The 15,583-nt window shown below is 32.5% G+C and overlaps 1 protein-coding gene across 3 annotated transcripts in view; it reads left to right on the top strand.

The window, feature by feature from the left end:
• The window catches only part of LOC144966522 (1-phosphatidylinositol 4,5-bisphosphate phosphodiesterase classes I and II-like), a 216,609-nt gene that overhangs the window by 157,286 nt on the left and 43,740 nt on the right, over nucleotides 1-15,583 (top strand). For all 3 annotated transcript variants that reach the window (XM_078903172.1, XM_078903163.1, XM_078903156.1), the window contains exons 8-9: nucleotides 922-1,022; nucleotides 2,301-2,467. In XM_078903172.1, the coding sequence (XP_078759298.1) occupies nucleotides 922-1,022; nucleotides 2,301-2,467 (268 nt within the window). The remainder of the gene's footprint in view (nucleotides 1-921; nucleotides 1,023-2,300; nucleotides 2,468-15,583) is intronic.

Raw genomic sequence — 15,583 nt, 5'->3', positions numbered from 1 at the left:
TATATATATATATATATATATATATATATATTATATATATATAATATAGGGTATATAGGGTGATAAAAACGATGCGCTTTAATCGGCGTACATCATTTCTTAAGCCTCGGGGCCCACGACTTTTCTGCCGTTCTCTGGTAACTGGTAAAAACAAACTTTTTGAATTTTGGCCAGAAAACTTGCCCTTCAAGTATCGATGGATTAAAATGACCCACGTCTTGTCAAAATCTCTCAAACCTGGGGCTTCACGGAAGTCTCCAAGGATGACTGAGGTTAGAAATCTTTTGACAAGTTGACGGCCATTTTAATTGATCGATATTGAAGGACGAGTTTTATGACCAAGATTATAAAATAAAGAGTGTTTTGTTTTTATTCCGAGTACTCAGGGGTCTGGTTATAACTATTTATTTATATCCTACTTCCCGTACCCATAGAGAATCACTGGTCTTTTGCTTAGGTGTGAAATGAACCACTAAATAGCTACTTCTTTCGACCAGTTGTAATAAACATCGTGCAATTCTTCTTCTTCTTCTTCTTCTTCTTCTTCTTCTTCTTCTTCTTCTTCTTCTTCTTCTTCTTCTTCTTCTTCTTCTTCTTCTTCTTCTTCTTCTTCTTCTTCTTCACCTTCTTCTTCTTCTTCTTCTACTACTACTACTACTACTACTACTACTACTACTACTACTACTACTACTACTACTACTACTACTACTACTACTACTACTACTACTACTTCTACTACTACTTCTACTACTACTTCTTAAAGCAACACTAAAGATGTAAGACGAGACAAATGACGCCTGATAACAATTAGGCTGTATTACATTTTTTCAACCAGGTACGCATTTTATATATGAGTACAGTGAGAGAACAAGGATTCTAATTTTAAAGCGTTTATTTTTCTTTGTCTTTTTTTTTCCACAGACCGATACCATTAACCCACAAAAGTTCTCATTCGATAACTTTTTCAACTTTTACATCCGACTGACGGGACGATCTGAAGTTTCAAAGATTTTTGAGGATTTGTAAGTTCGTCTACAGGGTGTCCCAAAAAAATGGATACACATTAAAAATGATTGTACACGTGGCTTTTGATAAACTGTAATTATTTTATAAGTGTAATATTTTGTATGGCATTATTTTATTATTAGTTTTTCACTGCATTTTAGCTACATTTTAAGCAATAATTATCTAGATTGTATTAAATCCCACGTTTACGACATGCACTTATTTGCAGGTCTGATAACCGAATTCCTTATGGGCTCACTGTTGTAATGGATATCTCAAAGAAAATGACACAAAATATTGTCCATTACAACAATGTTAGACTCGGCCCATAAGTAAGTTAGGATGTCAGACCTGCATATATGTAAACGTCGCAGGTTTTCAATCATTCATTTTTAATGGTGGAGATAATTAGTCAGTGTAAAATACATGGAGCAAGGAGATGGAGTACGTAAATAAAATTATAATGCCCGTTGAGACAAATTTATACATATTATCCGGTGAATGCAACTTTTGATTTAAAAAACATTAAATCGACCATTCTTCTTAAGTTCAAACTTTTTTTTTATCTCTTGTGGCCAGGGTATATTACTTAAAACGATGACAAAATAGATAAAGAGAATTCCCTTTATTTATCGCCAACGGATCCTTTTTTTTTCTTTTGAGACAATCTCGAGAAAGAACCAGGATAACTCGTGCGTCTGCCGCAGTGCAGCGCCACAAAAGTGAGTCGCAGGGCCTAAGTTCCTCAGTCAATGGGGAAAAAGGAGATTTCGCGGGGTTCGAAATCGGGTCTCCCGAATCGTAGTGCTATTCCTGATCCGCTGGTTGATTTATCTTCAATTAGATTTATTTAGAGACAAAATGTAGTGTTTCTTGTGTTTCTTCTCTTGTTATCTTTCTTCAGTTATTATGATTTATTCTCTGCTCCATATTGCTTGCTTTGTTTGCCTTTCGCCCATCTGCCGTATCTACTCTGGAAAAAAGCGTTTTTGAAATTTTGGCCAGAAAACTCGTCCTCCAAACACTGATCGTACGTGAAGTCCCAGGTTTGAGAGTTTTCCCCAAGTTTTCCCCAAGAAGATGGTCATTATAATCGATCGATATATAAAGGACGAGTTTTCTGACCATTATTATAAATACCTACGTCTTTACCCGGAGTGCGACAGTAATGAATGTGTACAAAGGATGAGCCTAGAGTTGTCCTGGATGTGTACATATTTGGTCAGATAGTGTAACGGAAATATGGACTGGTTTTACCGTTGTCAAAATGGACAATATTCTTCGTCCTTTTTCAGAGGAGCCAAGAAAAAGCCTTACTTAACAGTTCAGCAATTTTGCGACTTCCTGAACAAGCAACAGAGAGATCCTCGTCTGAACGAAATCCTTTACCCTCCCCTCTCCCTAGCCCAGGCCGATGCCCTCATCCACAAATACGAAAACAAAACTGGCATGGCTCAAAAAGGTAGATAAAAAATTATGTGTTCAGTTATTTTTTTCTTCTTTCCAGACCTATTTAAACGAACACCATTATCCAATCACGTGGGTGTGACTCCATTTTCACCTATTTACAGTTTTTAAGTTATTGATGAAAAATATTTCAATTATTAATAGTAGTAAAGTATCGTGCGATTAATATAAATGTAAATTTTGGTGTTTAAAAACATCTAGACGGATTGATTTTATGTCCGTAAATCAAATATATTATATTTGCAATATATTAAATTATTTATTTATTGACTTATTTATTATTTATTTATTCTTAATCCGAAATCATGAGATGAATATGATACAGCGGATATTTATTGCAATTACTAGATATGATTTTACACTTGCTTCATATAATATCATCTCTTGCCTTATCAAACTTTGAGTTTCGCTAGCCACCTGCACTGCCTTACACTGAAGGAAAAAAAAACACGTATTTAAATTGTCGAACAAAAAAAAAAAACTCATCCAAATTAATTTTTTTAATAGAACTTTTATATAGCACAATATCCATTAAACGTGATCAAAGCGCTTTCCAAGGGGTCCCTGGCTAACAGCAGCACTTAACAGTAAGACAGGACATGACGCCTGTTAGGCGATATTACAATAATTCGGACAGAGACAACGCGTTACTCATTTTACACCTGAGTATGGTGAGAGAATTTGAGTAAAGAGCATTTTCCAAGGACCCAACTTTGCGCCGAGCGAGGCTGGAACCCAGGACCTTCCGATCCGAAAGCGAGTGTCATACCACAAGACCACATGACCGCACAATTGTCGATCGATTAAGATGATTCTCATCTTGGCAAAAACTCTCAAACCCGGGACTTCGCGAAGTGATGAGAGTCATTTTAAATTGAAGGACGAGTTTTCCGACCAAAATGTCGGGCAATATCCACTAAACGTGCCCAAAGCGCTTTACAAGGGGTCCTGGCCAACAGCAACACTTAACAGTAGGACAGGACATGACGCTCGTTAGGCGATATTACAATGTTTCTATTGCTATTTGAAGGGATAGTTTTCCGGCCAAAATATCTGGCAATATCCACTAAACGTGCTCAAAACGCTTTACAAGGGGTCCCTGGCCAATAGCAACACTTAACAGTCTATTGCTATTCGAAGGACGAGTTTTCCGGCCAAAAAGTCCGGCAATATCCATTAAACGTGCTCAAATCCGGGACTTCGCGAAGTCATGAGAGTCATTTTAATCGATTGTTATTTGAAGGACGAGTTTTCCGGCCAAATATGTTTATAACCTGTTTGTTTTGTTTTGTTTTTGTTTTTGTTTTTTTGTTGTCTTTTTTTTTTTTTTTAGTTTTTTTTTAATTCAGAACAAAGCAGTGTAGTAAAACCCATTCACCACCAATCCTGCACACTTTGTCTTTTAAAGAAATAAATTATAGTTTGTATTCAGACTCAAGAGAGCATCATGAAATTGGTAGATCGTTGTATGTTTTTAGGGGTTTTACGGCGCTTGCAACACCTTATGGTCATATCAGCGCCAGTTGGTAGATCGTTGCTCCAAGACAAAGTCTGTATTCATCACACGTTCATTATGAATGCTGCACTTTATGTTGGCTCTCTCTCTCTCTCTCTCTCTCTCTCTCTCTCTCTCTCTCTCTCTCTCTCTCTCTCTCTCTCTCTCTCTCTTTCTCTCTCTCTCTCTCTCCTCTCTCTCTCTCTCTCTCTCTTATATGTATATGTGTATTTATATATATATATATTAAAATGCCATATATAATATATATATATATATAATATATATATATATATATATATATATATATATATATATATATGGGGCAGCGTGGCTCAGAGATACGGTCTGTGCTTCGTACCCAAAAGATACCGAGTTCGATCATCCGCCGCTCCGCTGTGTGGCCTTGAGCAAGTCAACGCGCCTTAGCTCACTTTGTTATTCCAGTCTTTCCTTGGAATAGACCCTAAAGACAAATCTCTCACTCCCCCGCCCACACCTTTCTATCTCTCTTCTCCTTTCCATATTCGATCAAGAAACATTCATAACACTATCACTTTCAGTTTTTTGTTGTTTTTGTTGTTTTTTTTATCTGAACAATGGATGTTGTCATAAACTGTGTAACTGTAACTCCATCCAAACAAACAATTAAGTCATGAACAACCAACAAATAAAAACTCGGAAGACCTTTTTTTTTTTTTATCTCGAGCTTTCTTTGATGGATAATGACGGGGTGGAGCTCAGGAAAACTAAGTAATTTTCGAGATAAATTATTTTACGTAGCGACCACAGGACGAGAAAAAAGTAACCAACCCTTTGATGTCGGTTAGACTTTGACATTAAAATGGAACGAATTTAGTGTATTATGATATGACTTTTGACTAACTTTATTTCATAGTAATCTCCCTTTGCAAAAAGAGGAAAAAAAATATTTCGAAATTTAATAGAATAAGAATGACCGTATGACGTCAATGAAGATGATGACAATGCAAAAAACACCCGTTAATAGCGAGCTTTTTATCTCCAATCTTTTAATAATAGGGGGAAGAGGGGATGGGGGGGGGGGGGGGCTGCTCAGACCACAGAGGCTTCTTATGGGAAGCCATTGTTCAATTTTATATATGCAGAACTATGAAATGTGCCAAGCTTTTAACTTTTAGATACTAAAATGTAAGCCTATTACTGGCAATCAAATCCTCTCTTTTTATCCTTTGATCTTATTTAATAATTACTTTGGTACTGATTTAATAATGGACTATGTATAAATTGGTATTTATTCTGTTTATATTTTGGTCATAATTTTCGAACCACCAGAATATTCAGGTACCTACAACTGTTTCCGCCCAGGACTTGCTATAGACCTGGACACACGGGAGTATTTGATTTAGATGATAATTTGGTGATTGTTGTTGTTATAACACACGTTTGCTGTATTGTGGTTGTTTGACAAGTCATGGACAATGACCATAGCCATCCTCAATGGATGCCAACCAGCCAAAAAACGATGGTCTTTCCAGATTTTGAACACCTTTCATTGTTTTACACAGATAATCTATTGAAAAGGCCATTGCGTCGGGTCGGACAATGGAGTTCTTCAGAGCCATTAGGCTCATGGAGCCAGAGGTTATCCCGGTTTCTACAGCGTATAACGAACAATAGCAATTGCTTGCTACCCTTTGGATAGGATGCTAGTCTATTGCAAAGTACTTTCCTCCAAATCTGACAGACCCAGCTACCCAATCACTGCTAGTGGGGGGGGGGGGTGTCGTTGAAATTCTTGACTTCACTCAGGATCGATTTCGTCCCCTTTGCGTGTGAAGCGAGTGCTATCGGACCCCACCCCCCCCCCCACCCCCACCTCACCCCAACCCCCACTCCCATCGTATAATGTAACATTGTTAATTTTATGCGTCGTTGGTGAGTCAAAACACAATGATAGATGCTCACAAACTGGACGGCCATCCGATCTGGCAGATAGGCATGTACTAAAAGTGGTTGCGCTAATGGCTCAGTCTCAAGTAGTGTAATTGTAATAACAACCACCCGCCAAAGCACAGTGACAGATTGATGATAGCCGATGAAATTATTAACGTTGCTAATTGGATTGGTGAATTTATTAATCTTAATTGACGATGGTGTTTTGTATTAAACAAAACTATTATATTTTAGTTTTGCCATTTTAAAAGTATATTCATATGTTATTCCAATATTCAATTAGTTCATTCATTCACTCATTTTGTCGTTTATTCATCCATCCATTTAGCCATTCATTTATTCACTTACTCATCCATTCATCCACTCATTATTCATCCATTCTTTTACCCATCCATTCATTGATTCAATCATCTATCAATCCATCCATGTATTCATCAATTCTTCCATTCATTTACCCATTCATTTATTTAGCCATCCGTTCGTCCATCCATTCATTCGTTCATTTAATTTGATCTCGGATACAAAATAATTTGTTTGTTCGTTTCTTTTTTTTTTTTTTTTTTTTTTTTTTTGTTAATTGGATATGATATAAGTTTAAGATTCATTCACCTTATTTCTGAAACGAGTGTAGAGAATATCGTTGGTGACGTCAGAGCTGGCCATGGATCAATAATACAAATGGCTATAGAGTTGCCCAGTTATTGATTCCACCATTTCAACTGAAAATAGTTTCTCATTCAACGCCGCTGCCAAAGAAAGATTGAACTTTACTAGAAAACGGTAGGGGCTGCCTGAAGCCTGTGATCGTGAAAATACTAACGAAAGAGTGAAAATGGAAAGGCTTCGTATAGGAACGATACAGACAATGGACGTTTCGGTTACAAACCCTTCGTCAGCGCAACAATACACAAATTAACGTGGAATACAAATAAAATAAAATGCACAATACTTGTATCGTCTGTACTCAATGGTGGTTGCAACTGCAACTGCAACCACCATTGAGTACAGACGATACAAGTGTTTTGCATGTTATTTTATTTTATTTGTCTTCCACGTTAATTTTTGTATTGTTGTGCTGACGAAGGGTTTGCACCCGAAACGTCCATTGTTTGTATCGTTCCTATACGAAGCCTCTCCAATTTCACTCTTTCGTTAGTATTGAATGTTACTACATACTTTTGAGTTTATTTTCAGTATTTCAGTTTTTCAAGATGGCCTTTATCTTGCCGGCAAAGTATATGCTACGTTTGATTTTACCCTTATATCTTTTCTCTTTCTGTGGTGAGGAAGAGGATCTGGGGGGAAGGGAGAAAGGGGCGGGGGGGGGGGGGCGATCCTGTATAATATGATGCAGAGGCCACGAAATTGGACAGTTAGTTATCTAGCACGTAGAACATGGACTTGTGGTATAAATTTGAACCTGCGATTTGACTGAACTGTTTCACTCCAGTTTAGATCAGATACTTTTCTTTGTCAAGTGTATTCAGTAATAAGTGTTCCTCAGAGGCTAAGGGCCCATGAAATGAAATTTTGAAATTTATCCCAAGTTTCCATAGCGAGAAACGGACGGTGACGACTGTGCTACCCATTGGATAGGACGCTATTTTGGTTGCAGAGTTATAATGCACCAGATAAAAAATAATCATAATATCATATCATATCATATCATATCATATCATATCATATCATATCATATCATATCATATCATATCATATCGTATCGTATCGTATCGTATCGTATCGTATCATATCATATCATGCCATATCATATCATAGCATATCATATCATATCATATCATATCTATCCATGTCATATCATATCATATCGCATCATATCATATCATATCATATCATATCATACCATGGGTTAATCCTTTAAGAGCCTTTGATAGGAACAAGAAATAAGAAGAATGATTTTTTAAAAGTCACCAATGAATGTATACGTTTCATAGCATCGAATACAAATTTAGACCATATTATTCACTGTCTTGTCAAGTCCAAACGAAACCTCATATTATTTAAATCTCAATCAATAAGAATTTTTAAACAAGCAAGATAATTTTAGTCTTAAATTGTTTTCCGACTCATCATTGTACACAATGACACACAACACACTAACACAGACTGGGTCACCTGGAAATTGCTTTGGTGTGTATTTCATATAGATTAATGGTTAGATGTATGGCTTTAAATTGAATTAATTATATTTGATATTGTATACTCTACTAAGCGCATTTCCTATGCATAGGTAAAATTCAGAATCATTAATTTCTTTGGGTGTGATTTTGATTTAAAATGAGGCGAAAGTAATTCGCCTTGATTTGTTTATGCATGTATGTATGGAAAGACTTGGAATAAATGATTTCTATTGTTATTGTTGTTGTTATTATTATCATCGTCATTATCACCATCGTTAAGAAGAAGAAGGAGTTTGATGATGATAATGATGATGATGATGATGATGATGATGATGATGATGATGATGATGATGATGATGATGATGATATTGCAAATCCCCCAGATAATGGTAATTTTTTTATTTTTGTTGAAAAAACAGTCTATAGGCCTTTAGAACGAAATATAATTAAAAACCATAAAGGCAAACAACACACTTTTCTTTCCCCTGCCCTCTCCCCCCCCCCCCCCCCCCCCCCCCTGTAATATAGAAAAATGGTCATGCATCATTAAATTAAATTATATCGAATTTTGAATCACTGAGAAATCAATGAAGGAAAAATAATAATTCTTGCGTAATCCTATCTACAATCTCCAACCAGAATTGATATTTTCTATTGATTGTGTCATGCAATTTTAGCACGTGAGAATGATGAACACAAACCGTGTTGCATTTCATTTATATATTTTTATCTGCACTATTTCTTGATAAACACACTATTATTAATGCAACACGACTAATATATATATATATATATATATATATATATATATATATATATATATATATATATATATATATATATATATATATATATATATATATATATATATATATATATTTCAATCATCGTCATCATCATCATCATCATCATCATCATCATCATCATCATTATGATTATTATTATTATTATTATTATTATTATTATTATTATTATTATTATTGTTAGGATTATTATTGTTATTATTATTATTATTATTATTATTATTATTATTATTATTATTAATATTATTATTATTATTATTATTATTATTATTATTATTATTATTATTATTATTATTATTATTATTATTATTATTATTATTATTATTATTATTATTATTATTAAGATATTTACCGCGATATTGTCGTCTGCATTTATGTTTCATGGAGATAAAGATAAAGGGAGTAAATCTGACTCATGAATGAACAACACAAAACAAACGACGTTTCGGCCTTTGGCCTTTTTCAAATAATCACAATATATATATATATATATATATATATATATATATATTATTATTATTATTATTATTATTATTATTATTATTATTATTATTATTATTATATTAGATTGTCATAATAATATAGATGAAAATGTATAAATGTTTGTGTGTGTGTGTGTGTGTCTGTGTGCGCGCGCGCGTGCAATAGAATAGAGAGAGAGAGAGAGAGAGAGAGAGAGAGAGAGAGAGAGAGAGAGAGAGACAATAAGATGACGTAATGATATCAAAACTATATATATATATATATATATATATATATATATATATATATATGTGTGTGTGTGTGTGTGTGTGTATGTGTCAAGAATAGGGTAGGGGGATGGCGGGAGGGGGGGGGGGGTTATTGAAGAATACTAAAGTAATTAGTGCCCCCCTACCTCCGCTGTTAAGATATTGAAAAAAAAATAGGAGAGAGAGATAGATAGTTAGAGAGAGAAAGAGAGAGAGAAAGAAAAAAAAAAAGAGAGAGAGAGAGAGAGAGAGAGAGAGAGAGAGAGAGAGAGAATGGAAGTGGGAGAACGGGAGTGGAATGATGCGTTTCAAAGTTATATTTAAAATAAAGGAAAGAGATAAATTTAATTAAATTATATATATATAAAATTTTAAAAACACAAAACAAACTATCCATATTATTCAAAAATAAATAAAGGCCGAAACGTCGTTTGTTTTGTGTTGTTCATTCATGAGTCAGATTTACTCCCTTTATCTTTATCTCCGTTTTATTGACTCATTTAGGCACCTCTAGTTATTAATTTATGTTTCAGGTCTCTGTATAGTCACCATCAGGAGCACTCTTTTTAACCACATTCGTATCATAACACGATATATATATATATATATATATATATATATATATATATATATATATATATATATATATATATATGTATGTATGTAATTGTATTTTTTATGTTCAATAACCTTCCACTGCTTTACCTTTTGTTTCAGAGAAAGGTAAGAACACATCACACTTGTCTTGTGCAAGTCTATGGCTCATGACTCCTTGTTTTGAAACCGTTACATTATGACATTACTTATTATCTCTTATCCTTTCTCATTTGCACAACAAATTTGCTGACACAAAAGTTGAAACGAAATGGCTTCAAATGATGTATTATGTTTTCAAAAAAGGAAAGGAAAAGGACATTTTATTTAATGAAGTAAATTAATGAAATTGATGTTCCTCGAAGCTCAAAGAAATGAATAACGAAACGATATGAAATGGAATCTTCAGTGAAGATGTACGATGGGGCGTTTCGGATTTCCCCTTTATTAACAAAACACGATGAAATGAAACACTAGATAATTGTTTCATTGTCGTGTTTTGTTATAAAGGGGAAACCGAAACGTCCACATTAACTGTCTTCGTGTAATAAATGGAACTGTGTTTTCCGTTCACCAGTGGACTGAATACACAGCTGTGTATTCTGTCCACCGGAAGAGATTATACGGGCTTAACTGTTTGACCGAGTGCGAGAAGGTTAGTTGGCCGGCTGTTTTAGCACATCGTAACTGTAACAGGGGTGGGGTGAGTTAGGGGTTCGAGCTCCTTTCTAGGCATAATATTTTCTTTCTTTCTTTTTTTTTTTCTTCTTTTTTTGGGGTCTCCCTTGGCAAAAAATTCTTGATTTTCAACTTCAACACGTTGACACCATTCCTGGTGACTCGAGAAGTTGGATTGACTTTAAACATGTTTTTATTTATTTACTTTTACTCACTTCTAAGATTATTATTTTAATTTTAGAACACATTGAGACGTCAAAATTTATTGCCATCTGCATTCCTTGTACGAGACAATATGAGTCCGGAGATAAACTTAACAAAAACGAACAAACAAAACAAAAAAACAACAACAACAACAACAACAAAAAAGAAAGAGAAAAGGAAAGAAAATAAAAAGAAAAATGAATAACTTTATAGCTATAGGGTATTGAATATGTTTAAGGGAGCGTCAGAGAGGGGGGGGGGAGAGAGAAAGATAGAGAGAGAGAGAGGATAGATTAGAGATAGAGAAAGAGAGAGAGTGAGAGAGAGAGAGTGAGAGAGAGAGAGAGAGAGAGAGAGAGAGAGGTTAAGGACCGCTTTGTAGCTACTTGTACTCACACATTTGTTTTCCTTTTGGCTCCAATCCTTATTTATAAGGTTACGGGTTGGGACAATTTTGGTGTAGGCAATATCGGCATGATCCGCAAGGAAGATGACTCTCCATTCTTTTAAGGACTCTATTGTTTGTAAAGGTTTGATGGCCCTTATAAAACATTGAGATCATTTTAGGGCTAGTAGAAAGGAAGAAATGGGATACCAGTCAAACAATTCTAGTTTTACAGTACATAATAGACAATAAACAATAGACTAGCCATACAAGACAAAGGACAAGGAACATTTTTGAAAGAAAAGGATGTTGGAAGAAGACAAAGTCAAGACTGCCCGCGGCGGTGGGGGGGAGGGAGGCCTTGAGGCTCAGCCGTGCTCGAGCCCAGTGATCAATGTGAAAAGTGACCAAATAGAACCTTACTTGGGCAAGCAATACTAAAACACTGATCTCCTTGGAAGACTCATCGGATTTGATAATGACAAAAATTCTAACGGACTAGGAAAAAAAAAATAAAATAGATAAATAAATGTTAATTTTAAATCAATTGTAGAAAAATTATTCTCTGTGTGGCCAAGTTCAGCCAAATTGGCAAGGTCAATGGTTATCTGGGAGATCTATCTCAGTCGCCCGATTTCGAACAACTCTCAATCAAGACTTTCCGAGAGTAAATAAAACGCTCTAAATGATATTATTCAGCCGTTGAATTGCCATAAATTGTATGCCTTTCCATTTCTGATGATGCCTATTATAGGCTTAGTATCAATGTCGTCAGCATCGATTAAGGTAAGTATAGACGATATTTAGTCCTTTTTAAATATTTTTATTTCCGGTGGACTGAATACACAGTTCCTTAATAAATTGAAGCTTCTGTTTCATTTCATTAAGGTTATTTATGAAATTTCTAGCTAGCTTATATATATATATATATATATATATATATTTTATTTTTTTTAATGTTTTTTGGTGGTGTTTTTTTTTTTTTTTTTTTTTTTGTTTCTTTCTTTGTTTTTAATTATTTGGGAGGGGGGAGTTGTTTTTTTTTTAATTTTTGGGTTTGTTTTTATTTTAATTTTATTCGGGCAGGGAGGGTGTTGGTCTTTTTTTTCGGGCGGGGGGGGGGGGGGGGGGGTTGCGTTTAATACACAAAGACTCACTGTCCTCATCGAAGACATTTATTTTCAAGCAGATTGTATGTAAGCATTAGATGCACACTGATGTCGTCCCATTTTGAGAAGAATACGTCCAATTTAACAATCCAAAAACGAATACATTTAATTTATCATTTCTTTAATGGAGTATACCTTACCATACGTCAAACCATTTTAGATGAATAGAGTTGCAATTGCATACATCCACAAATAAAAAAAAAAAACGGAATAAAAATTATGGGCTTCGCATTTATCATTACTTTTAATCAAATTATTTTGTGCTGGTTAGAGAGTAAATTGCATTACAGCAAGGGGACAAGTTATTGCATTGTAGGATAGCAGACTCGTAAATAAAGGCTGATATTTCAGTTTGAAGCCGTTTCATTCCATCCTTGTGTTCAATTATTTTGCAGTTCAGGGTTTCAACAAGTTTCCTTTATTGCTCTATCATTTTTTGCACTCGTCACACATTTTGACCTCTACCAACTCCCCGACTCCATCCCCTTCTCCATCTTTTGAACCTCTCCCGAGCTATGATCTTAATATTCTGGAATGGGTTTGCGTTTTGTTTTTTGTTTGTTTTGTTTTGTTGGGTTTTATTTTGTTATTTATTATTATTATTATTATTATTATTATTATTATTATTATTATTATTATTATTTATTATTATTATTATTATTATTATTATTATTATTATTATTATTATTATTAATGTTATTATTATTATTATTATTATTATTATTATTATTATTATTATTATTATTATTATTATTATTATTATTATTATTATTATTATTATTATTATTATTGTTATTATTTTAAAAGAATTATTATTATTATCATCATCATCATCATCGTCATCATCATTAATAATATTTTTATTATTATTATTATTATTATTATTATTATTATTATTATTATTATATTATTATTATTATTAGTATTTTTTTATATATTAATATTTTTTAAGAATTATTATTATTATTATTATTATTATTATTATTATTATTATTATTATTATTATTATTATTATTATTATATTATTATTATTATTATTATTATTTTCTTTCTCGTTTTTCTTTTTCTTTTTCTTTTCTTTTTGATTCTCTCTTTGTTAGAAAAAAAAAAAAGAAATATATTGTTACGTTTCATAGGATCCTGTCACCTTGAGATAATGAAGATTTTTCTTTATTAAGATAGATTATATATTATAAGCTTTATGATTTTTGTTTACACTGGGGCTGTGATGTGCACTTATGTAATGAATGTTGGAAGAGGAAAATATTATTATTAGTATTAGTATTATTATTATTATTATTATTATTATTATTATTATTATTATTATTATTATTATTATTATTATTATTATTATTGTCTTTTTGTTGTTGATATCGTTTGTCTGCTGGTAAAGTGGATTTAGATAGCGTATAATTAAATAGAAAATATGGTAGGACAGCTTAGAATATGTTGATATCGGAAATTGACAGTGCTTGAAAGGATACATGAACATGAAAATCAAAAGTGTGATAAGGACAGCCAGGCGGAAGGAAGGCATGTTACAAGCTTATTTGAATGACTTGAATATTTGACTATTGGTTACTGCTTTGAAAACAATACATCCAATCAGAACCTTTAATTCTTTAAATGATATTTGGTGCAGATTTTGTTGCATAGTTTCTTTTTTTTTTTTTTCAACCAAATTTTTAACCTCAGTTCATGACTGTCCTTGATTTATCCCAAAATAATAATAATAGTAATAATAATAATAATAATAATAATAATAAGAAGAAGAAGAAGAAGAAGAAGAAGAATAATAATAATAATAATAATAATAATAATAATGATAATAATAATAATAATAATAATAATAATAATAATAATAATAATAATAATAATAATAATGATGATAAGAAGAAGAAGAAGAAGAAGAAGAAGAATCATTCTAAGAAAACAATATTTAGATCATAAAATTATCATCATTATTTATTTTATTAACATTTTGAAATAAATGTAGTTTAGAAATAAGGGGTAGGCAGAAGGTATAAGTTGAAATATTGTAGTGTGACTTGAATCTACATTTTATTTTTTTATTTTTTTATTTTTCTATTATTTTTTTTTTTTGGTTTCATTTGAAGTAGTGGACGTTCATTGTGAAATACAATATCACGTGATCAAGATCAATGGCCTGAATTTTGACACATCATTTGTCTTACACATTTTAAGTCCAATCGCTTTTACATTTTGACAAAAAGTTATCGGTTATTGTCGAAATTAAGGCATAGAAAATAAGACAGATTAATAATGTTTTGATGTAGTTATTTAAGTTTTAGAAAGGAGAAAGTAAAGGTATCTAACTGAAAATGTGAAAAAAATCATACTTTTTCAGGAGTATTGAAGCCATTTTTCCCTATGCTTACTTGCTCACTTCATGTTAGAATTAGTATCTAAGAATAAAACACACACACAAAAAAGCAACAAACAAACAAAAACAAAATAAAAACAAAACCAACTTGCTGAGTGTGGCAGTTGGATCTACATATCACGTGAGGTGAATGTCGGGATTTGAAATATGTAGTAGTATTTACAATATTTTTATTCCTTCTAAAGTTGATGATTCAGAAATATGGAAGCTGTTCCGTATTTTAGAAGAATTGAAGATATTAATAAATGTGTGTAACGCTAAGTTATTCTTTTGTCGTGGTGCTGTGACATGGTAATGGTAGACACTTTTTTTTAGATAATTATTGCTTTTTATTTATTTTAAGATAACATATTTCAATAATCATAATTTATTTCTATAGAGATATCGACATCTTTTTTTAAAGAAAAAAAAAAAAGAAATAGAAAATAGCCTAATCTCTCTCTCTCTCTCTCTCTCTCTCTATATATATATATATATATATATATATATATATATATATATATATATATATATATATAATATCTTTCTCTCTCTCTTTCTCTCTCTCTCTTTCTTTCTTTATTTCTTTCTCTCTC

Source organism: Berghia stephanieae, chromosome 1, assembly GCF_034508935.2.
Source record: "Berghia stephanieae isolate SIO BIC M18660-M18661 chromosome 1, UCSD_Bste_1.3, whole genome shotgun sequence".
In the NCBI taxonomy this organism is placed as follows: domain Eukaryota; kingdom Metazoa; phylum Mollusca; class Gastropoda; order Nudibranchia; family Aeolidiidae; genus Berghia; species Berghia stephanieae.
Note: the sequence above shows the minus strand (reverse complement) of the source record. Positions and strands in the feature narration are given on the sequence as shown.